The following is a 26,010-nucleotide window of genomic DNA, read 5'->3' on the forward strand; positions in this document are numbered from 1 at the left end:
CGGACCCCAAACCCTCGAGCAGTACTCAATAATAGGTCACAACAACGCCCTATATGTGGTCTTCTTTACAGGTGAACCACTCTTTCTTAAAATTCTCCCAATAAAGTGAAGTCGACTATTCGCCTTCCCTACCACAGTTCCCACAAGCTCGTTCCATCTCATATCGCGTTGCAACGTTACGCCCAGATATTTAAATGACTTGACTGTGTCAAGCAGGACACCATAATATTATATCCGACCACTTCAGGTTTGATCTTCCTACTCATCCACATTAACTTACATTTTTCCACATTTAGGGCTAGCTGCCATTCATCACACCAACTGGAAGTTTTGTCTATGTCATCTTGTATCTTCTTACAGTCACTCAACTTCAAAACCTTACCGCACACCGTGGCATCAACAACAAACAACCACAGATTGCTGTCCATCCTATCCACCAAATCATTTATGTATACAGAGAACAACGGTCCTATCACACTTCCCTGGGGCACCCCCAAAGATATCCTCGTCTTTGATGAACACTCGCCATTGAGACTAAAATACCGGGTTCTATTATTTAAGAAGTCTTCGAGCTACTCACGTATCCGTGAACTGATGCCAGATGCTCATATCTTCATTAACAGCCTGCAGTGGGGTGCCAGTCAAATGCTTTCTGGAAATCTAGAAATGTGGAATCTTCCTGTTGCCCTTCATCCATAGTTCACAGTACATCACGTCAGAAAAAGGGCAAGCTGAGTTTTGCACAAGCAATGTTTTCTAAAACCATGCTGATTCATGGACATAAGCGTCTCAAGAAAATTTATTACATTTGAACTCAGAATATGTTCAAGGATTCTGCAGCAAATAGAAGTTATGGATATTGGTCTGTAAATTTGTTGGTCCGCTCTTTTACCCTTCTTATATACTGGAATCACCTGCACCATTTTCCAGTCACTTGGGACTTTGTGCTGGGCAGGAGGTTCACGATAAGTCCAAGCTAGGTAAGGGGCCAATGCCATCAACCCACTTTACTATGCACTTTCTAAAATGTAACTGGGATTGCATCCAGGCCTGGTGATTTATTTACTTTCAAATCTTTCAGTTGTTTCTTTATGCCAGGGATGCTTATTACTATGTCGTCCATATGGGAATGGTCCAATGGTCAAATGATGGTATGTTTGTATGATTCTCCTGTGTGAACAGTTTCTCGAACGTGAAACTTAAAACTTCAGCTTTCGTTTTGCTAGCTTCAACTGCCACACCAAACTGGTCAACAACAGACTGAATGGAAGTCTTAGACCCACTTAGCGATTTTACATAAGACCAGAATTTCCTTGGGTTTGGCCAGATCTCTTGCTAAGGTGTCACGGTGGTAGTAGTTGTATGCTTCATGCTTACATCTTTTCACATACGCCCGAATCTCTACTACATTCACTTGTCGTCATTTGTGCATTCCGTTTTGAAGCAAGAGTGCAACAGCCTCTGCTTCCTCCGCATTCTCTGAACTTCATTATTAAACTATAGTGTGTGTGTTCCATCCTTTATCCACTTACTAGGCATAAAACTCTCCAGACCATGATTTACAATCTAGTTAAACTTTTCCCATAATTCTTCTACATCCATCTTAGTGGAACTAAGTGATGCCAATTCACTGTTCAAGTGTGATACTAAAAACTGCTTGCCTGCTCTACCTAGCAGAAACACTCTTCTAGCCTCCTTGATCAATTATTAACTTTCATAATCATAGTTGCTATAATGTCATCATGACTGCTAATCCCTGTTTCTACAATGACATTGTTGATAAGCCCGTCTATTTGTACCTACCAGGTCTAAGATATTTCCAATGTGTGTGGGCTGCCGAGCTAGCTGCTCAAGATGGTTCTCAGAAAATGTATTCAAAAGTATTTCGCATGACTGTCTGTCTGTATCCCCTGCAATGAATCCACAGACATCCTAGTCTATAATCAGCAGATTAAAGTCACCTACAACTACTATTGCATGATCTGGGTATTGCCATGCTATTGACCATAGACTTTCTTTGAATGACTCTAGAACTGTCACAGCAGAATCAGGTGGCCGGTAAAAACATCCAACAATTAACTTGGTATCAGCTACAATTGTTTTGTGCAAACAGATAACTTCAGTGTCACATTCAATACCAACATCAATAAAGACAATGTTTTTGTCAACTGCAATGAATATTGCCCCTCCTATGGTCTCTAATCTGTCATTCTGATAAATGTTACACTGCTCACTAAATATCTCAGCGCTTTCCACTTCAGGTTTCAGCTAGCACTCAGTCCCAAGAATAATTTGAGTGCGAGAACTTTCCTGGGGGGCAGTAAATTTGGGAGCTTTATTACGAACAACTCGACAATTTACTGATGAAATTATGATAGTCGAAGTGTCTTTATTTTGAACTCGCATTTGATTTCCCTTGCTGCATATCGACTGCCAAGTGTTCATCAGAGCACCACAAACTACTGACTAGCCTTAAAAAACCCTCATGTGCACTCCACGAGTACTCTGCCACCCAAGTAGCTGCTTCCTTTGTGTAGTGCACCCCTGACCTAAAAAGGTGAGTCCTACAAATCCCCACACAATAACACAGATCTAGAAATCTGCAGCCAAGACCATCAGAGAGTTGACAAAGCCTTTGGCTGAGACCCTTCACTCAGCTCCAAACCAAAGAACCGTGATAAACTCTGGGAACAATACTGCAAACTGTGAGCTCTGCTTGCACCCCGCACAAGAGGCAGCACTCTTAACCACCTCCACCAGCTGCCTGTAAGGACTGAGGATCACCTCAGAAACCCTGCAACAGGCATTGTTGGTGCCGACGTGAGCCATTGGTTGGTATTCTCTGAGATGTATCTAAGGTATTCTGAGTGTGTGAATCACTATATTCTCCTGAATAACCAACAAATGGATAATGTCATATCTAACAAAAAGAATGCTGAAGTTTTACTTATTAACCCAACCAACGTAATAATGGGAGATCACTCTGGCTGGGGATAAATCATGTATGGGTTTTCCCCAAGGGTCAATCTTAGACCTGCCATTATTCCTCATATACCTAAATGATCATCCGATAATATACAACAACCAGAATTAGCTCTTTTTGAGGATGACACTAGTATAATAATCAGTTCAAGCAAATGTACAAAAACAGAAGAAATAATAAACAATGTTCTTAAAAGTACAATGGACAGGTTTACTGCAAATTGTCCCACCCACAATTTGGGTAGAAATTACTAACTCACATCTGAATATTAAAAACAAACCTTACATATGTTCACCATGTAGTCATACTTACAAATTAGTCTGTGATGTAAATGTCAAAGACCCATTCGACATCATTACAATTTATTATGCAATGATCCAAGTAAAATGAAACTAACTTATTAACTATCGATCTGTCTACATAAATTCAATAATCTTACAGAAACTAACACCACCAATCACAATCTCACCTACATTATGTAACAAAATTAACTAAACTAATAAATGCTTCACCACAACACTGATCATTTAAGGAGAGAATAGATGAAGCAGCCAATGACATAAGCAGAAAAGTTAAGTATCTTGGGATACAATATAAAAAACAACATAACAATCTTTCAAGCTGGTAACAGATGAGAAGCTACAGAGGTGTTTGTGTTGGCTCTGAAGAAGTACACCAGAAGCTACACAATTTATCAACATATCCCTATGTCTGTCTACCACTTAGATCCCCCTCTCCGCATTTGCTGAGTAGTGAAATATTACATGTTAATGTGCATTTTTTATCAATTTATACTTAAATGACTCAAACCTACAACACTACAACTGACAATACCCCAGCTTCTATCATTATCAAAGACACAGCAAAAGGTTGACTGTATTCAAATTTACATACATTACTAATGAACAAAACTTACATAAAATGTTTATGTAGTTATATAAACAAAAAGCAGGATGAACTGATAAAACCAATGTAAGGACTGCAACAATGCAGAAAGCATTAACATATCACTAACCTCTCTTAAAATCCAGCAAAAACCAGCGGTAGCAGAAATAAAAATGAGTGTAGTCTCCGTTCTGGTGCATCAATTCAAACATCTCGGAGTCCAGTATTTGTATCAGTGACCTGCCACAAAAATTATAATGACCATTCAAAACAGCAGAGGAAACAAAAATGTAATAAATATATCTTTTCAGTCATTAACTGGCACAGAATCAGCTGTAGAGCAAGAATCATATAAAACTCAGCAATCATTCTTTCCAATTCTGGTACTTCATACTTAGTTCCTTAGAGCTGCTCTAAAGCATCTGACCACGAGCACTATAAGCATGTGCAGTTTTCTACAGTATAGCTTATGTGCAAAGAAATATTTCTGGAAGAAACCTATACCATATGCATTTAAAACATACAGAACAATAAATGGATGCGTGAACAGGACACAAAAATGAATACCACTAATGATGCGAAACATGAGTAGGCGAAACACATTTGCTACTCAAGAATAAATTTCAATTGCAAAAGACAGAAATTTTCTTATCTTTATGATAAAACATAATTGAAGGTATTATCAGTATCTGAGGAAAATGGTTGCAAATATTAACAATAATACTCAAATATCTGCTGTTGCTTCTTACTAATTCATTAACCCTTTCTCACCCGATTTTTTTCTGGAGAAAGAAACCTCTTCTTTCATTCTATAATGCTCTTAGGTATTTTGCTAATGATTTTAGATGCAAGATTTACTCAAATATAAGTATATATATTCATTCGAAATATACTTTGTACAATTGGCTTCTTTTTATGTATTTTTGAAATATTCACTGTTATAATAAACTGGTCATTCAATAATAACAATACAATATAACAATAATAATAATATTTATATATACAGTGGAATATAACAAACCAACCACTTCCGTATATTCTGGAAGTCACAAGGTGCCAAGTACTGCTGCACTGACTTGTTGATGTTGATGTTGTTATAGAGAAGCCCAACAGTTGGCAGCACTTCTATGTGATACCAAGATTGAACATTCACAAATGTGTACATGAAGTTTGCACTGGGGAAAAATATTTCTGTTCCAACTAAGAGACAGTAAAATTTAATGTACACAATGTAGCCAATGGGTCTGAAAAGGATAACTACAAGCACAGACTTCTTCATACATCTACAGTCAGACACATCATGTATGGTTGAGGGCACCATCTAATAGTATCATTTCTCCCACTGACTCATGGATGCTGCAAAGAAATAATAAAATACTCTTTTATATATCCTAAATGTGACTGTGGCCTCTTCAAAATGTGCATGTAGGAAAGAATAGTATGTTCTGACAATGATAATCTTCTCTAGACAGTAATTTTAAAATTTTGCACAGAAGTTGTTCACAAGCTGAAAGACACATTTCTAATAAATTATTTCACAGGAGTTTACTATGTAGTTGTGTGGTTTTGTGTGTGTGTTCGAGTGGGTGGGGGGGTGGGGGGGGGGGGGGGGGGGTGGGAGAATTTCACTTAAACCAGATTTGCATGTAAAACTAACAGAACACCAACACCACTTAAGTGGCACCAATTATTGCCATTACACTACAAGTTTAAATTGTGTTGTGATATCACTGGCACTCTCAAATCATACATTAGTGACATTTCGTTTTGAAACATGTTCCTTGTATTTATGTTCACACTGGGTTCAAACAACAAATATGAGCAAGAAACATCTGTTGTGAATAGCATAAGAATATGCTTGAAGCTTTCTGTTTCATACAGCTACATTCAGAATAGATTATATATTCAGAAATGCTTGTGTAACTCTCTTCCTTTTATGTGTATTACAAAATACATGGCAGATAATTTTCCGTGTGAGTTGGATAAACATTTAATTTGTTTTTACTACACTCATAACCCATTCACAGAGAAGCGAGCACTTTCTTTTGTATTGTGTCACACTGCAATCATGAAAAAGAAAATAAAGTGTGTATGCTAACAGAAGCATGGTAGTTCTGGCTTATGTTTCATTTACATACTTCATGGCAATAAAGAGTTTTTTCATTCCTCATATGAGCACAAAATAAATGTATGCACTGGAAGTATATGAGGTTCAAATCAGCTGATATGTGCACAAGTCTGTTTGTATATTACTTTTTAGTTAAACAGGTGTAACTGATTTACTACTAACAGAGGTTTCGTTTAAATTCTTACAGTGGAGAAAATTAATGATGAACAGTTATGATCCACAATGGGTAGTCTATTCACAATCTGTCAATAATAGTACAATGTGGTTACAAATCTACTTAATGACCTGGAAAATGAATCCCCAGAGAACTTTCTGTAGGTTACAGTCTAAATATATTTGTGTTGAGGCCAGTTCTGTTATCAAAACATAGAGGCCCTACAGCCCAAGTACTATATTAGTGGGTGCTTCACAATAAAATGAATGAGTGAAATTATAATTTTATTCATATGCATAAACCACAATACCTCAATCTGGGACAGTATAACTTCATGTCCATTTGATATTCATTTGTTATTTTTGCAAGTCATCCACTTTTGCATGCAACATTTGTTTTAACTAAGCCCCTTATATGGTGTTTGGTGCAGCTTTACTGTCACACTCTGGACAATTACAGTCATGCTCACAACTATAATTTCAAATGATGCCACATCAAAAACTGTGCTGTCAGAAACAATAGGTCACACCACCACCACCACTGCAGTTTGTACATGGACAGTGAAGAGGACACAGTGAAAAACTTATAATTTGTACTTTTGGAAATCCTTCAGTTTTTGCTACTTTTTCCATTATGTTAGCATTAGAGAAATAGTAGCTGAGGGTATCAAAATCTACGGCCAATTGCACCAACCTTCATTAAAAGTTAACCATAGTAAAGTCAGCATTTAACCCTATTCAGTGCAAAATTCTTGTTCACAGACCTAAATAAAGTTAACCAAGGGAGTTAACCACAGTTAAATTTGACCATGGCTAACATTCAGTTTTCTTGAGATGACCATTGTTTTACAAGCATATGGTATTAGAAATTCAGTGTACTGAAATACACTCAAGGCTTCATATCCCACATTCTATACTTGAGGTGAACCCAGAAAGATTATTAATTTATGAATCAAACTAACCAGGAGCAGAATTAAATTTTACCTCCATGTGTAGCACACTGCTTATTTTTCTCTAGCTACGGGAAAACACTTCAGTCAGAGTCTTGTGATTTTTTTGTATTTATGGTATGTGAAGTTCAAAACTCAGATATACCTCTCCCAAAGCAGCTCAATGCATTTATCAAAATTTCTCAAGAAAACTGACTTGTAAGTTTTTGGATCAAGTTTAGTATGCTAAACCAAGGTAGATTTTTTCAACAAGTATTGTCACTCTGTGGCATAGTGCTTGCTCACAGGGCCTGGGTTCAATTCCAGGTGGATTCAAATTTTTTAACTAAGGTGCAGGTTCTATGAGCATTTACATGAAGCATAAAATACAAAAAATCTTCTCACCAAGCAGTAGCAGGAGAACACATCATAAAGGTACTGAAATTTTCCAGCTTTCAGAGCCAGTGGTTCCTTCTTCTGGCAAAAGGGTTGAAGGGGAAGGAAGAGAGGTGAGGTTTAGGAAATGAAGTGATTTTGGAAAAAGCAACCTGAACTCCGGGTCAGGTAGAATTAATGGATAGTATGAGAAGGAAAGACTGACTTTGGGGACTGCTCCAGATGAGATTTGAAAAACTGAGAGCTTACAGAAATGGAAATGGTAATACACAGGACAGAGATTACTGACAAAACATCACACACAAGTTAATAAAAGTGGAAAGCTAAGTGCATTGTGTGTGTGTGTTTGTGTGTGTGTGTGTGTGTGTGTGTGTGTGTGTGTGTGTGTGTGTCAGCATGCACATGCATGCATGTGGAGGGAGGGATGGACAGATAAGAAAATGAAAGATATAGAGTGAAGAAAGGAATAGTTACTTCAAAGAACGCTGAGAGCAAGGAAAATAATTAATTGATTAATAATTAATTAATTAATTAATTAATGTAAATTAAGGCCAGGTGGGTGGCGAGAACCAAGGACATGTAATGCCAATTCTCACCTGCAGAGTTCTGAGAAACTGGTGTTTCGGAGAAGAATCCAGATGGCGCATGTGTTCAAAGAGGCACCGAGGATACGACTGCCGTGCTGTACAGAAAGCTCTGTGTTGCCACTATACACCCTCTGTCTATGGCTATTCATCCTAACTGATAACTTGGTGGTAGTCACACTGATGCAGAAGGCCAACAGTGTTTACATAACAGCTGCTACACAACATGCATTGTTTCACAGGTGGCTCTCCCTCTGATAGTATATGTTTTGCCAGTTACAGGTCTAGTATAGGAGGTGATATGGGTTGCATAGTGTGTCTTACAACATGGATAGTCATGGGGATTGGAGCCATAGGTTAGGAAAATGGGTTTTGAAGGTGCTTAGGGTCTGACATGGATTTTGTGGAGGCTGGGAGGGCGACGAAATGCTATTCTAGGTGTGATCGGCAAAAAGTCTGGCAGAATGGACCTCACTTACACCTGTATGAATATTAAGAGCTCAGATGGGAAACCAGTTCTAAGCAAAAAAGGGAAGGCAGAAAGATGGAAGTAGTATATAGGGTCTAAACAAAGACAATATACTTGAGGGCAATATTATGGAAATGGAAGAGGACACAGATGGAGATGAAATGGGAGATATGATATCGTGTCAAGAGCTTGACACAGCACTGAAAGACATATGTCCAAACAAACAACTGATAGCCATGGGAGAGCCACCCATGACAAAACTCTTCCATCTGGTGAGCAAGATGTATGAGACAGGCAAAATACCCTCAGACTTCAAGAAGAATGTAATAATTCGAATCTCACAGAAAGCAGGCATTGACAGGTGTGAGAATTACTGACTATCAGTTTAGTAAGTCATGACTGCTACATACTAACATGAATTTTTACAGACGAATCGAAAAACTGGCAGAAGCCAACTTCGGGGAAGGTCTCTTTGGATTCTGTAGAAATGTTGGAGCAAATGAGGTAATATTGACCCTATGACTTATCTTAGCAGACAGATTAAGGAAAGGCAAACCTATGTTTCTAGCATTTGTAGACTTAGAGAACGCTTTTGACAATGTTGACCGGAATGCTCTCTTTAAAATTCTCAAGGTGGTAGGGGTCAAATACAGGGAATGAAAGGCTATTTACAACTTGTACAGAAACCAGATGGCAGCTATAGGAGTCCAGGAGGATGAAAGAGAAGCAGTGGTTAGGAAGGGAGTGAGACAGGGTTGTAGACTATCCCTGATGTTATTCAATCTATATATTGAGCAAGCAGTAAAGGAAACAAAAGAAAATTTGGACTAGGAATTAAAATCCATGGAGAAGAAATAAAAACTCTGAGGTTTTCTGATGACATTGTCATTCTGTCAGAGACAGCAAAGGACCTGGAAGAGCAGTTGAACGGAATGGACAGTGTCTTGAAATGAGGATGTAAGGTGAACATCAATAAAAGCAAAATGAAGATAATGGAATGTTGCTGAATTAAATCAAGTGATGCTGAAGGAATTAAACTAGGAAATGAGACACTTAATGTAGTAGATGAGTTTTGCTACTTAGGGAGCAAAATAACTGATGATTGTCGATGTAGAGAGGATATAAATTGTAGACTGGCTATGACATGGAAAGCATTTCTGAAGAAGAGAAATTTATTATCATTGAGTATAGATTTAAATGTCAGGAAGTTATTTCTGAAAGTATTTGTGTGGAGCATAGCCATGTATGGAAGTGAAACATGGCCAATAAATAGTTTAGACAAGAAGGGAATAGAAGCCTTCAAAATGTGCTGCTACAGAAGAATGCTGAAGATTAGATGGGTAGATCACATAACTGATGAGAATGTACTGAATAGAATTGGGGAGAAGAGGAATTTGTGGCACAACTTGACTAGAAGAAGGGATTGGTTGGTAGGACACGTTCTGAGGCATCAAGGGATGACCAATTTAGTATTGGAGGGCAGTGTGGAGGGTAAAAATTGGAAAGGGAGACCAAGAGATGTATACACTAAGCAGATTCAGAAGGATGTAGGCTGCAGCAGGTACATGAAGATGAAGAAGGTTTCACAGGATAGAGTAGCGTGGGGAGCTGCATCAAACCAGTCTGGACTGAAGACCACAACAACAACATATGCTGCAGTTAGCCCTGCTGCTCTGCTCCATTTCCAGAGTTCTCTAGTGCTATTCCACCCCAGACTGTAATTTATGTTGCAGTAGGTTTGCTGGTTCCCACTCTCATGGGCAAACCAGGCAAAAATGTCATCACTTTCATAAAAAATTTAGTGGATGTAGGGAATCTGCCTCTGTGAGGTTATGAAGTGTTGGCCAGAGTTGCCAATCTGAAGTTGCAGGGAGAGGCTCACGCTGATGTAAATTCTCTGGAAAGAGTGATAAGTAACAAGGTATCTGACATCCTTGAAAAATGGCTATTGTATAGATATGGAGATAAGCATAGTGTTAGCTGTTATAGGGACGAACACTCTGTGGTATCATGTATCAATACCACCCTACCAACATCTTTGAGTTGGCAAGAATATTGCAAGTTGCCAACAGACTCCGATAGCTGTCAGGCGGGATCCAGTGGATCGAAAGGAGCACACCCGCTGAACCACGTCAGTAGTGGCTGTGGACTGTGACTGCCATCTGTCACAATATAGGATGATTGGCAGCAGCAACACAGCCCACTCACAATTGGAGCCTCTTTATTTTGTGGTGCTACACAGATGCCGCATCATCAGGACTCCGACACCATCATTCGTGTTTTAGTTCAGAGCACCTCATCCTTGTTGCCATCGTATTAGCTGGACTTTACTTCTTGCTGCATTATTTGTAATGGGTCCTTGTAAATTTGGAGAAACACAAGTTAAGTAAATCTTCTGATTACTATGTCAACTTATTCACTATTGCTCCTGTCCAGCTTTCCTACAACACCAGTTGCTACACTACTCTGTAGCCCACCTCTCCTCACAGTTGCATCTGAAGTCATACTCAACACTTTCCTCCATATGTCAAAATTCCGGGAAGGATTTAGAGTGCTGTGCTGGCCAAATTACTGCTGTGTTGTGTCATGTACATGTACTAAGGGACAGTAATGAAAAGAATGAGGTAGTACTCAGTGAACCAGAAGCTGGCTGTGTAGATGTATTTGTTCGCAAGATTTACCCATAGGAATATGCTGAGGTGAAGTGCCTTAGCAATTTCTGCACAGCTCCCTGAACTTGACGTGCTGTGGCGCAAAATGATGTTGAGCCATAATACAGGTAAAGCTCATCCACATATAGTGACAGTTGAACCAAAAGCCTCACTGTAGTCACGATACCATTGAAGGCAATGACGTAAAAGGTTGTGTTTGGAACTGATCCCTGATGTACTTCAGTTTCCTGTACACATGATTGCTGAGGGTTGGCCCCATCCAGACTCAGAACAGTTAGAGGGATAGGAAATTCTGGATACAAATGGGTAAGCAGCCCCAGAAGTCCCACACGTGTAGTGTAGACACGATGTGGTGATGCTAAGTGGTATTGTACACCTTCTGCAGGTCAAACACACAGCAATCAGTTGTTGGAAATGGAGAGAAAACTGAAAACTTGCCCTTTCAATCAGTACTGTGCACAGGGTTTCCTAGGCTTTTGTCTCACTCATCATGATTCCCCTGTCCCCCTTTCACAACTGCAATTCACTACCAGGAGACAGCACCACTGCTACTATTACTAACAGTCCTAGTGTTAAGAAAGATTCCAATAATGTCAACAAAAAACCCACCTCAGAATCAGATTAAAGTATCCCAATTATACATCATCTGCTCAAGTCATCTGAAATCCAGCAGTTGCCTACAATGGCTTATTTACATAAAAATACTATTCTAGGCTGAAGCAACCTTTAAAACTGTGTCAAAAGGAACACTCCCTTGATGGAATCCTATCTTGGAAGTTTATAGCTATCTTTAGTATCATCTTTAAATTATAATTTCTCTTACAAGGCTCATAAAACACAGTTACTTCTTTCATTCAAGGATATATAATTTCAGAGTGTATTTCACAAGCTGTAAAATATTGTGTTATGGTGATACAGAATGCTACAGCCATTATATAAGACTGAGCTAGTGGATATCAAGAATGTATCACTAAAGGCTATGAAGCAGACAGATTTCTTCCTTATCAATAATAGCAGCAATGAGTACACAGAAAAGATTAAAATCAGCTGGGCAATATCACAAATAGATTGCTCCTGATTTGCAATAGGTGTTCCAAGATTATTGTGCTGTTTGGTGACTGTTATTTGAAATTTCATTTACCTTTTTGTATTTTTCCTATTATATTTTGAAAGTTCACTTCTTTCATTTTTGTGTCATGTATGAAAATGCTAAACAATGGAAAATCCAGAAAATTGAAAAGCAAGAGACAGTGGTCATGTGTGTGAGAGTTGTGTTTGCCTGATTGTGAATGTGTATGTCCTGATTCAGAAGAAGCCCTTGTGGCCAAAAGCTTGCTTGTTTAACAGTCTTTTTGTTGTACCTGTCTGCAACTCAGCATCTATACTATATGGTGAGTTGCAATCTATCCTTTTCATAATACTGTCACATGAAACCATTAATTATGCTATCAAATTGAATTTGTTTCTTTCATCAGTAGCTACAGATGATTATACATTTAATGTTACCCTAAACATGAAAGTTAAAGACCAAAAATTACACTTAAAAATATATAACTGTTTTTTTCTTTATAAAATATCTTTGTGTTCTGATTATTACTTTGTTTACAAATGTTAGCATCTGACTTGCTGTATTGTTGTCTTACAAAGTCTTTGCATCAATGAAGTGTGCTACCTTTGCTTACTGTAATGTAACTTTGTCTACAGACTTTCTGTGAAATGTTGGAGGAGATTGTTTGCAGGAGACCAACTCTGCAACTTGCTATCATATTAGATGATGTGAAATTTATCTTGTGAGCTGACTATGGTCAACTACGTCTTTATCAACAATGTTCACATTTGTAATGTATCAGTATGAGAAGAAATATAAAACCAGTCAATCTTTAAAGCAGAATTTAAATTGAGAGAGATAATTTTAAACTAGTGTCATTCATTATGTAAATGAAGAGAGTCATATTATAGACAGAGTTGAGTACAAGAATATACAATGATAATCCATGGTTAACAAGTTAGTGTTTTTTCATGAACCTGATAACATCAGGCCCTCCGGAGGAGTCATCCTGAATTTTACTGGACGACAAGTTCAGCCAACAATATCTATGAAAAATCAAGATGATTATATTTATCAACTTAATTACCACTACAAACAACTACAGAACAGTCTATCTACAATGCTGTTTTCCAATTTAAAACGTTATACATTTATATGTAAGCTGATGCTGACTTAAATGTAAAAAATCTCAATTATCTATATTTCATTATCTTTGTCACTACTGAACTGAGTGAAAGGGGTTTTTGGAATAGGAAAGATGGTAATCAGTACACTGGTGACAAACGCCAGATAACAGTCACTGCTGGAATTGTTTACTTTTGGAGGAAGAGATACATTAAGAAGTGTGGTGTGCACAGCCTTAAAAGCTTTATGTAAACACAAATGTTAAAAACTGTCAGATCCAGAAATGACTCCTCAATTAAAACTGGATGGTACAGCTTTACTTACTCTCTAGGCAGTCTCGCTGCTCTATGAAGATGATGGATGAGAAAAAAAAATGTATATAGTTTAACAAGAGGTGGGAAAGAAAGAGAAAGAGGAATGTGATGTATCACAAGTAATGAATAGAGGGAGGAAAGAAAGTGGTGTGACAGACTGAGAAATGAAAATACAAAGAAGTTTACCAGCAGATGATGCAAAATACGCATTACTGTTTGATAGAAATAACTGGCCATACATATTAATTTTTAAGGAAAATTATGAGCTTGAGAAAAGGAGGTACTTTGCCTCTTTCTTAAATACAAGAGAGCATTGAATCGTGTGAAGAGTGCAAGGTAGCTTGTTCTTGATGTGGACAGCATCAACAGAAGAGTTTGCACATGTTTTTGTTTAACAAACACACACATATAGTATAATAGATGAGTGAGACCATGTGTTGCGATTATGATGAGATACCAGGTACTCAATTTCTTATGCAACATAATGAGGTGCACACACACTTGAGGAGCCAGTGAAGTGAACATAGCATATGCCAGTTGCATAATTTATGTGGCAACAACACACTGGGCAGAGAAGCACTGATATGATCAACTAATGGAAAGTAGAGAATGAAATAACAATATTATATTGGTACTCACTATATAGAGGAGATGTTGAGTCGCAGACAAGATAGCAAAAGACTGCTATAAATTTAAATTTTTGGCCAAAAGGGCATCTTCCGTAGCAGAGAACATGCACACATTCACAGAAATGCAATTAGCAGATGTGCACGCCCCCCCCCCCCCCCCCCCACACACACACACACAACCAGTGTTTCCAGCCAAAGTGGACAGAGACGCTCGTCAGGTGTGTATGAGTTGTGCTTGTGTGAAAGTGTGTGTGAGTTCGCTATTTCAGAAGAAGACGTTTTGGCCAAAAGTTTAAATTTTCATTGTGTCTGCCTATGACTCAATATATCATCCATTTGGAGAGTAGTAATCTATTCTTTTCATATTATTCTTGATATGTGCAGCAAATAGAGGGATATTGTAGATGTAGCTCACGCAAGCATTAATGCTTATTTCTAACTGATTAGAGTTTTTGTCACTAATGCAGTGTTTGGCACAACAAGTGATTGCCCAAATTTACATTTGACATCCTGCAGCACATACAGGCAAGTGGCAGTTTTCTTGCAATTGGAAACAGTATTTTCTGCCCAGTTGAGATACTCATCCATAGTTACAGCGAAGTTGTTCAACATTTCTTGACAATGTATATGAGACAAATATGAGGCAAATGTTACTCCAAAGGAGGATGTCATCTGAAAGCAACATATGCCGTGACTGGCCATTCACACATCAACTATACTTCTAGTTGTTACCTTCAGTCTTTCCAATATTTGTGTACCACTTAGTCAAAAGGACCAGGAAGTGCCTATTGGGTCCTACTCATGAATTTGGTGTCAAAACAGCATTTAAAAAAAAACATGTACAGTATACAAACATTCAACATACCGCATATTGGCAAAGTGTGTATCCATAGCTCCCCCATGTGGAAAGTTGGCTGCCATTCGTTCCATGAGACGACAGAAACAAGCATATGTTGTGGCTTCATCATCAAAGATGACAAGTAGAGGAGCAACCAAATCACACATTCCCTGCATGTAGCCAACTTCCAGATGTTCCCAAACATACCTACAAATAAATAGCATTTTAGAGAAGTAAAATATATAATGCTAATTTTTATTTATTTATTCTATTTGGTCCAGTAAATAGTTTTCGTACGTTGTTTGCACGTATGATATAGGACAAATCAGGGGTAAGATAGTTAATTTATATTCACATTAGATATTAAGCATGACTACATGATCAACTCAGTAACTATAAATAATGCCATAAAGTGATATAATACATAATTATATAATTATACCTAAAAACAAAGATGATGTGACTTACCAAATGAAAGTGCTGGCAGGTCGACAGACACACAAACGAACACAAACATACACACAAAATTCAAGCTTTCGCAACAAACTGTTGCCTCATCAGGAAAGAGGGAAGGAGAGGGAAAGACGAAAGGATGTGGGTTTTAAGGGAGAGGGTAAGGAGTCATTCCAGTCCCGATGTGTGATGGATGTGTGTGGATGGATATGTGTGTGTGTGTGCGAGTGTATACCCGTCCTTTTTTCCCCCTAAGGTAAGTCTTTCCGCTCCCGGGACTGGAATGACTCCTTACCCTCTCCCTTAAAACCCACATCCTTTCGTCTTTCCCTTTCCTTCCCTCTTTCCTGATGAGGCAACAGTTTGTTGCGAAAGCTTGAATTTTGTGTGTATGTTTGTGTTCGTTTGTGTGTCTGTCGACCTGCCAGCACTTTCATTTGGTAAGTCACATCATCTTTGTTTTTAGGTATATTTTTCCTTCGTGGAATGTTTCCTTCTATTATAACCATATAATTATATAATTAACAAGATTTGATAAATTAGGTTTTCTTATTATAATGTTCCAGAATTCAGAGACGGAGTAGAATCAGTAATCAAGCAAGAAACATTTCAACTTTAAATGTATCTGATGATGTTATCTATTTTAAGTAAGAAGGCATGTGGTCATATAACATAATCCCAGTGTAATATACTCTCATCTTATGCATAAGTTTGTACTTACTGTGTTTACTAGTAATTTAAGCTTCGGCCAAGTTCTGTATGAGTGTAAATCATAGTTTTTATTATTTTTTTTTAAAGATGCCATCTTTTGAAAAAATTAAAGAAACAAGACAGTAATGACATCTGGCAGTAATGTTTCTTACACTTGTGCCTATAATTGTGAAAATAAGTGCAAGTAACAATGGTCAACATCCACATATAGCTTTGATTAAAAAAAAAAAAAGTAAAATTATTTCATAAGTAATTCAATGCAAGGATTTGGTGATTCATATTTTGTACTACCTGCTTTTAATTCAGAACACAAACATAACATACTTGTTTAAGTGTTATAATGTGATCATTTCTCATCCTCTTGGTGGACTCTGGCAGATGTGGACTCTGACCACAATCTATTGGTTATGACCTGTAGATTAAAACTGAAGAAACTGCAAAAAGGTGGGAATTTAAGGAGATGGGACCTGGATAAACTGAAAGAACCAGAGGTTGTACAGAGTTTCAGGGAGAGCATAAGGGAACAATTGACAGGCATGGGGGAAAGAAATACAGTAGAAGAAGAATGGGTAGCTTTGAGGGATGAAGTAGTGAAGGCAGCAGAGGATCAAGTAGGTAAAAAGACGAGGGCTAGTAGAAATCCTTGGGTAACAGAAGAAATATTGAACTTAATTGATGAAAGGAGAAAATATAAAAATGCAGTAAATGAAGCAGGTAAAAAGGAATACAAACGTCTCAAAAATGAGATCGACAGGAAGTGCAAAATGGCTAAGCAGGGATGGCTAGAGGACAAATGCAAGGATGTAGAGGCTTATCTCAATAGGGGTAAGATAGATACTGCCTACAGGAAAATTAAAGAGACCTTTGGAGATAAGAGAACCACTTGTATGAACATCAAGAGCTCAGATGGAAACCCAGTTCTAAGCAAAGAAGGGAAGGCAGAAAGGTGGAAGGAGTATATAGAGGGTCTATACAAGGGCGATGTACTTGAGGACAATATTATGGAAATGGAAGAGGATGTAGATGAAGATGAAATGGGAGATACGATACTGCGTGAAGAGTTTGACAGAGCACTGAAAGACCTGAGTCGAAACAAGGCCCCTGGAGTAGACAACATTCCATTGGAACTACTGACGGCCTTGGGAGAGCCAGTCCTGACAAAACTCTACCATCTGGTGAGCAAGATGTATGAAACAGGCGAAATACCCTCAGACTTCAAGAAGAATATAATAATTCCAATCCCAAAGAAAGCAGGTGTTGACAGATGTGAAAATTACCGAACAATCAGTTTAATAAGTCACAGCTGCAAAATACTAACACGAATTCTTTACAGACGAATGGAAAAACTAGTAGAAGCCGACCTCGGGGAAGATCAGTTTGGATTCCGTAGAAATGTTGGAACACGTGAGGCAATACTGACCTTACGACTTATCTTAGAAGAAAGATTAAGGAAAGGCAAACCTACGTTTCTAGCATTTGTAGACTTAGAGAAAGCTTTTGACAATGTTGACTGGAATACTCTCTTTCAAATTCTAAAGGTGGCAGGGGTAAAATACAGGGAGCGGAAGGTTATTTACAATTTGTACAGAAAGCAGATGGCAGTTATAAGACTCGAGGGACATGAATGGGAAGCAGTGGTTGGGAAGGGAGTAAGACAGGGTTGTAGCCTCTCCCCGATGTTATTCAATCTGTATATTGAGCAAGCAGTAAAGGAAACAAAAGAAAAATTCGGAGTAGGTATTAAAATCCATGGATAAGAAATAAAATCGTTGAGGTTCGCCGATGACATTGTAATTCTGTCAGAGACAGCAAAGGACTTGGAAGAGCAGTTGAATGGAATGGACAGTGTCTTGAAAGGAGGATATAAGATGAACATCAACAAAAGCAAAACGAGGATAATGGAATGTAGTCGAATTAAGTCGGGTGATGTTGAGGGTATTAGATTAGGAAATGAGACACTTAAAGTAGTAAAGGAGTTTTGCTATTTGGGGAGCAAAATAACTGATGATGGTCGAAGTAGAGAGGATATAAAATGTAGACTGGCAATGGCAAGGAAAGCGTTTCTGAAGAAGAGAAATTTGTTAACATCGAGTATAGATTTAAGTGTCAGGAAGTCATTTCTGAAAGTATTTGTATGGAGTGTAGCCATGTATGGAAGCAAAACATGGACGATAAATAGTTTGGACAAGAAGAGAATAGAAGCTTTCGAAATGTGGTGCTACAGAAGAATGCTGAAGATTAGATGGGTAGATCACGTAACTAATGAGGAAGTATTGAATAGGATTGGGGAGACGAGAAGTTTGTGGCACAACTTGACCAGAAGAAGGGATCGGTTGGTAGGACATGTTCTGAGGCATCAAGGGATCACCAATTTAGTATTAGAGGGTAGCGTGGAGGGTAAAAATCGTAGGGGGAGACCAAGAGATGAATACACTAAGCAGATTCAGAAGGATGTAGGATGCAGTAGGTACTGGGAGGTGAAGAAGCTTGCACAGGATAGAGTAGCATGGAGAGCTGCATCAAACCAGTCTCAGGACTGAAGACCACAACAACAACAACTTGGTAAGTAATAACCACATAGAGAAGGCGTTCAGTCGCAGACAGAGAAAATGAAAAGGAATGCTAGAAATATTTCAGGTTTTGGACAAAATCCTTCTTCAGAAATAGAATATGCACACATGCATAGACACAAACACATTCCAAGAGCACAGATCTCTCTCTCTCTCTCTCTCTCTCTCTCTCTCTCTCTCTCTGGCAACGGCCACTGCCTGGAGGCACGTAAGTCCAACTGTGACTATGTTTGACATAAGCAGCAATCTAGATGGGATAACTAGTGGGAGGATAGAGGGCATGTGGAATACTGGAGTGGGAGCAGAGAAGTGGATATGCAGGTGGAGGACAGGGACTACCAAGAAGCTTGTGGAGAGGGGAGGATTATGAGAATGAAAGATATGTTGTAAGTAGAGTTCTCACATGAACAATTCTGAAAGGTTGGCCTTGGTGGTAGATGGGTAGACCACATAAGTAATGAGGAAGTATTGAATAGGATTGGGGAGAAGAGAAGTTTGTGGCACAACTTGACCAGAAGAAGGGATCGGTTGGTAGGACATGTTCTGAGGCATCAAGAGATCACCAATTTAGTATTGGAGGGCAGCGTGGAGGGTAAAAATCACAGGGGGAGACCAAGAGATGAATACACTAAGCAGATTCAGAAGGATGTAGGTTGCAGTAGGTACTGGGAGATGAAGAATCTTGCACAGGATAGAATAGCATGGAGAGCTGCATCAAACCAGTCTCAGGACTGAAGACCACAACAACGGCCTTGGTGGGAAGAATCCAGACTGTACAGGCTGTGAAGCAGTCAAAGTGAAGCACATCACACTGGGTGATGGCATGTTCAGAAACTGGGTGGTCCAGCTATCTACTGGCTACAGTTTTTTGGTGGCCATTTATGAGGAGTGACAGCTTCTCATCCAGAATGACAGTGCTAGCAGCTAAGTTGGTAGATCACATGGCTAGTTTCACAAATTGCCCTGCCTTAAAGCCTGTGATAGAACTGGAGTTGGTAGAAGTGGGAAGATGTATGGGACAGCTCTTGCATATAGCTCTATTGCAAGTATATAAGCTGTGAGGCAAGGAGTTGTGAGCAGGAATATACAAGCATATTTTGTAGGTTGGGAGGGCACTGGAATACCACTTTGGGACGGGTGGGGGCAGAGATTTCTCATTTCAAGGCATGATGAGAGTTAGTTAAAATCTTGGCAGGGAATGTTAATCAGTTGCTCCAGTCCTGGGTGGTAATGAGACATGAGGAGTGCTTCTTTGTGGCCAGACAGTGAGTACATGGTGGACGGTAAGTGACTGTTGAAACAAGTCATAGGAGATCTGTTCCTCTACTGCGACAGCTGCTACCTGTTCCATTCTTAGAACCCTCTTCCACACAGCCTAGCCACCTGTGACTATCACATCTGTAGCAAAGAGCAGTCCCTCTCTCCAAATATGACATGAGTCTCACTGACAGATTGAAGTTAACCCTCCCTTCTTGTCCAGAAACACCCACAACTGGAGCAAATGAATCACATACTCCACCAGGGTTCAGACTACCTCTCACTGTGAATTGATACCCTCCTCACTACCCTCCCCACCTCTCCCACAGTGGTACTCCACCAACCTCCCAACATACAGAATATTCTTGTCCATACTTACTCCACTCCTGCTCCCAATTCCTTGTCTCATGTCTCGAAGCCTTACAACAGACATAGATGCAAAACCTGTCTCAAACATCTTCCCACTATCATCTGCACCACCCCTGTCACAGGCCCCTCCTACCCCATTAATGGCAGGGCGTCTGGTGAAAGCAGTCACGTCATCTACCAATTTAGCTGCAAGCACTATCATTCAGTATGAGCATGAAAGCTGATAAGCTGTTTTTCCACATGAATAGCCACTGTCAAACTACAGTCAAGAGACAGCTGGGCCACCCAGTTGCTGAACATGCTGCTCAACGTGACATGCTTCTCTTTAATGACTGCTTCACAGTCTGTGAAATCTGAATTCTTCCACCAATACCAGCTTTTCTGGATATTGCATGTGTGAACTTTCCCTTAAAACAATTGTTTGTTCCAATAACCCCGGGCCTCAGCCTTCACTAACCTCTGTCCTTCACCTGCCTATTCCCTTCCCTGCTCCCACTCCAGTACTGCACATGCCTTCCATCATGCCAATGCATGTACATAGTTCTTTGGCTTCCTCTACTTCTTTTCTCCAATTTCTACTGGTGAGTCATGAGAGATACTGCACACAGTCACAATAGAATAGATAGGACAAGAGTAAACAAAATAAAGTTAATGTGCTGTATATTTCTGTAACATGAGTAATTTATGCTAGTATTGCTGTCTTCAAAGCCAGTGTTTAGATGTGAATCCAAAGTGACAGATTAAGCCTGTTTTTAGATGTGAAAACAATGTGACAGTTTCCTAGTCATTTTCCAACTCAGCAGTTGTAAATATGTAGAGAATTGCTTTCAACATAGCATCTATCTCGTCCACTTCAAAGAAGGATACAGGTCTTTATTACATTGCATGATGATGTTTTTCATGTCCTATAATGCTATTTCAAGAGTCGAAGTCCAACAGCTCTCACTTAGTCAGAATTCTCATAATCTAAGTACTTTCCTCTTGGGCGAAGCAACTTGCACTTTCCAGATACACATTCCAATTTTTTGACTCAATAACACATATGTTCTCTACTTTTCTTGTTATACATGCATGACAAATCAGTTTGCACTGATAAAGGACATCAACAGAAACTGTAACTGCCATTTTCTGTGTTTAGAGCGTCATTCATTTCTGTAAGGGTTTCCAACTTTCTCAGGTTTTGCTTTCAGTTATTTTTTCTGTGACTATATGTGTGCTGATGTAAGTTCTGTGTGTGTGTGTGTGTGTGTGTGTGTGTGTGTGTGTGTGTGTGTAGAGAGAGAAACATTCCATGTGGGGAAAAATATATCTAAAAATAAAGATTCTGTAACTTACCAAACGAAAGCGTTGGTACGTTGATAGAAACAATAACAAACACAAACACACAAATTTCAAGCTTTCACAATCCACGGTTGCTTCATCAGGAAAAAGGGAAGGAGAGGGAAAGACGAAAGGATGTGGGTTTTAAGGGAGAGGGTAAGGAGTCATTCCAATCCCGGCAGAGGAAAGACTTACCTTGGGGGGAAAATGGGACAGGTACACACTCGCGCACACACACACACACATATCCATCCGCACATAAGAGACACAAGCAGACATATGTAAAGACAAAAGCTGATAAGCTGTTTTTCCACATGAATGGCCACTGTCAAACTCTTTGCCTTTACATATGTCAACGTACCAATGCTTTTGTTTGGTAAGTTACAGAATCTTTATTTTTAGATATATTTTTCCCATGTGGAATGTTTACACACACACACACACACACACACACACATGCACACACAGAGAGAGAGAGAGAGAGAGAGAGAGAGAGAGAGAGAGAGAGAGAGAGAGAGAATTGACATCAGCACACACATAGCACAGAAGAAAACAATTACAAGCAAAACCTGAGAAAGCTGGAAACACTTACAGATATGAATGATACTCCAAATACAGAAAATGGCAGTTACAGTGCTGTATTTTACAGTGGCCAAAAAGAAAACTGTAAATTTTCAAACAATTTGCCATGAGAAAAAGTTGTTTGGCTCACAAATACTGACTCAGGCACTGATCTGTAAGTACTTTTCCATTTCATTATAAAAACTTCAATGAACTGTTTCTAATCTATAACGTGATTGTGCAAACAATAACTTATACGTACAAATGAAAAAATCATGTAATATTTCAGGACACTCAATGAGGATGCCTTGCAACTATGGTGAAATGCTTCTAGTTGCAAAAGTTAAATAAACACACTTGAAGTGCACCATGCAAAAGCCATTTTTCTTTTGAACTACTACAATTTGTATGTAGCTGCTACAAAAATGGCTACCACAGAAACGTTATTATATGGAATTGTGCACATTTTAAAACTTTTCTTTTTGATTGACTTACAAGACTTTTATTAACTTACGTGAACATAACATTTCGTAACTTCTCCAGATTATCAGGTGTAAAGTACCAGTAGTTTCTGTCACACCTCTGAACGTCTTTATCAATGCGATGTAAATTCAAGCCAAATGTTTCCAGCAGTTCTGCCTGTAACAAAGTGATTTGTTTAATTTGTGATGATGATGATGGTGATGGTAAAGATGATGATGATGATGATGATGATGATGATGATGATGATAATAATAATAATAACAATAATAATAATAATAATAATAAATGCAAAAAAGTTGTCATGTAAATGATGCAGATAAACAATTTCACAAGGCACAATTACAACTATGTAAGATAGTGAATAGTTATCCCTCTATATACTGTCAAGTATCACAGAGTTCAAAGCAGTTGAATTTACTTCCAAATGGGCTCAACTACAACACTAAGACTTTAGACCAAAGAGAGTAATTACACAAATGCAGTATAGGGTGTAACAGAGTGAGGTGGAACCACCATTTTTGTTCTTGGACCACTTCTAACATCAATATCTTTTTTTTTTTTTTTTTTATTTCATTTTCTCCGGCTTTGTGAACAGAACATATATGAAAGTTACACAAAATGAATACTTTCTTATTCAAGCTGCAAGTCATAAAATTTTATTGGTCACAGAGTAATTTCACAAGCACTGATAAAAACAGTACAGTTAGTTTAACCGGGAATAATTTTCATAAATAAATCTTCACAATTTAAGATTCATCAAGAACTTGTAGAGATAAAGTTTGCAGTGAGTTAATTGATATTTCTGGCTAAATTGATATAGCTCATTTCGTAGACCTCATTTTCCTCTTCTCCACAAGCACTTTTTTCCTGAAAAACTTTTCATTTTGAAAATTATTCATGACCAAATTTCTCTTGGTCTGAAATATTTGAATCTTAATTTGTGATTATTTCCAAAATTCAGTCTATGGTTCTGTAGTAGCCATTATTTTTCTGATTCCATAAAAGCCCACTTCTATTAGAAGAACTTGTCAAATTGCTAATTATTCAATTTTTAACATTTCTTGGCCACTACTACGAAAATAACAGCTCTGCCATTGCAGTTGCGAGAAGCCTTAGAAGCTGGCAGGAGCCAAAAACCTTGCAGCAATTGGCCTGCTTACGCATTGTGAGCCAATCCAGGTTGAGCACTGGAACACCGATACCACAGCGAATGGACAGGGCTACACTGGAACTGGCTGGCCAGTTCCGCACCTTTGAGTGACAGACTTGTTATAGATGTCCACAGCAGCGGTACATCAGCACAACAAATGACCACTTAATCAGAATAAATACCCATCATTTCTAGCCAAAAGTGTCCTAGTTTGGCAGCACCAACCACAAGAAGAGCACTACGCCAGGTGGTAATATTGTTCTGCAGGTAGCCACTACGAGGGTGGACCTTCACTATCGTTAGTCCAAATGAAGGATCTGAGTCCATCTCCATGGATTTCCCACTTGTGAGCCACCTTCCAGCTCTCTCCAGCCACAGCAGACTTCAGCCCTGGAGGACAGCTGTTTGAGACGAGGGCAGTGCAGCCGCTCATCCTCCTACGCTGGTGCAGGTGATATGGTACCGCATGCCTTCGCTCACAAGGGCAAGTTCCTACTTATGAGGAATGACATCCCCTGCAAGAATAACATGGGGCCTCAGTGTTTCTGGCATTCCTTGCTGCAAGCAGCAAGCTGTGCATAGATGGTGCGTATGCTGCTGCAAGTACCCTGGTTGTCAGCATTCCTCCAGCTGTTCATTTCACAGCTGCTTCTGGCCACCTGCTGGGTTCAGCTACTCTCTGTGTGCTGCCCTCATCACGTGCCAAGGGGGGAGAAGGTCGCTGCATTGTTGTAGCTTGAGTCTGAATAAAGTATTTGACAAATTATACTGTTTTTATGAGATACCTATGGCCAACATCCTGACAATGACCCACCACCGCTATCCAACCCTGTTACCACAGAGGCCACCAACCAAGAAGGGTTGATCACACACAGCAACCGCACACAGCTTCACGTCATAGCTGCAGCTCGCAGTGTCAGCATACAATGAAATCAGTTATCAAGATCTCTTGATTCTTCTACCTTTGTGTTCGGAGGAGATGGGTCAAGGCACAATTTTAGGATGGCATTCATGAAGCCATTAGAACCAGCTTATTTATTTAAATTCTGTGACAATGGTAGGGAAAACAATTTGCTACCAGTAAGGTGTTCACAGTGCTACCAGGGCATTATAACAATATTGTGCAAAGGATAGATTGCTACTCACTATATAGAGGAGACACTGAGTCACAGAGAGGTACAACAAAAAGACGGGTATACAATTGAGTTTTTGGCCATGCATTATTGTGAACCAGCTTCTCCGTTTTCAAGCCCAAGAAAACCAAAGAAATTTACTGTTCCTAAAAACTTCATGTTTTGTAAATTACAGTCCACAACGTCCACTAGAAGAACATATCACGTAAATAAATGTGATAAACCTCAGAGATTAAACTGGCAAAAAACATGTTGTTATACTAATAACTGTATTATTGCTTGAGAGAACTAGATTATGTTATTTGAAAGAAGGATGGAAGGAATATTAGAGTTTAATGCTCTGTAGACAGCGCAGGCATTAGAGACGGACTACAAACTCAGATTACAAAAGGGTGGGACAGGAAATTAGACTGTGCCCTTTTCAAAGGAACCACCCTGCATTTACCTGAAATAATTTAGGGAAATCACGGAAAACCAAAATTGGAAAGGCCAGATGGAGATTTGAACTGTCATCCTCCCAAATATGAGTCTAGTGTGCTAACCAAGGTGCCTCCTCGTGCTCGATCATTTGAAAGAAGACAACAATATAAATCTTATCTGAGACAGTAAGTGTGTCACCACATGTTGAAGGTGACTAGAAAGTTTCTCACTGCAGGGCACTAAATAACACAATATTAAATAGTAACACCTACAAAATAAAGGATCCATTAAATAAATTATCCATCGTCTTTAGTGAGCATATGTTATGGTATATGTTAGAGTATTTTCAGGTAACATGGGAAAGCCAAATCTGTATTAAAACTGAAATGTATTATTCTAATAACATAATACATTTATTGACAACAAATAA

General features: G+C 38.9%; 1 protein-coding gene across 1 annotated transcript in view; it reads right to left on the minus strand.

Annotated features, from left to right (window-relative positions):
- The window catches only part of LOC126100186 (small G protein signaling modulator 1-like), a 292,492-nt gene that overhangs the window by 29,130 nt on the left and 237,352 nt on the right, over window positions 1-26,010 (minus strand). Inside the window, exons 22-24 of the mRNA XM_049910745.1 lie at window positions 22,909-23,033; window positions 15,181-15,360; window positions 3,999-4,108 (exon numbers count right to left, since the gene is read on the minus strand). Of these exons, the coding sequence (XP_049766702.1) occupies window positions 3,999-4,108; window positions 15,181-15,360; window positions 22,909-23,033 (415 nt within the window). The remainder of the gene's footprint in view (window positions 1-3,998; window positions 4,109-15,180; window positions 15,361-22,908; window positions 23,034-26,010) is intronic.

The sequence above is a fragment of the Schistocerca cancellata genome, chromosome 9, assembly GCF_023864275.1.
Source record: "Schistocerca cancellata isolate TAMUIC-IGC-003103 chromosome 9, iqSchCanc2.1, whole genome shotgun sequence".
NCBI lineage: Eukaryota > Metazoa > Arthropoda > Insecta > Orthoptera > Acrididae > Schistocerca > Schistocerca cancellata.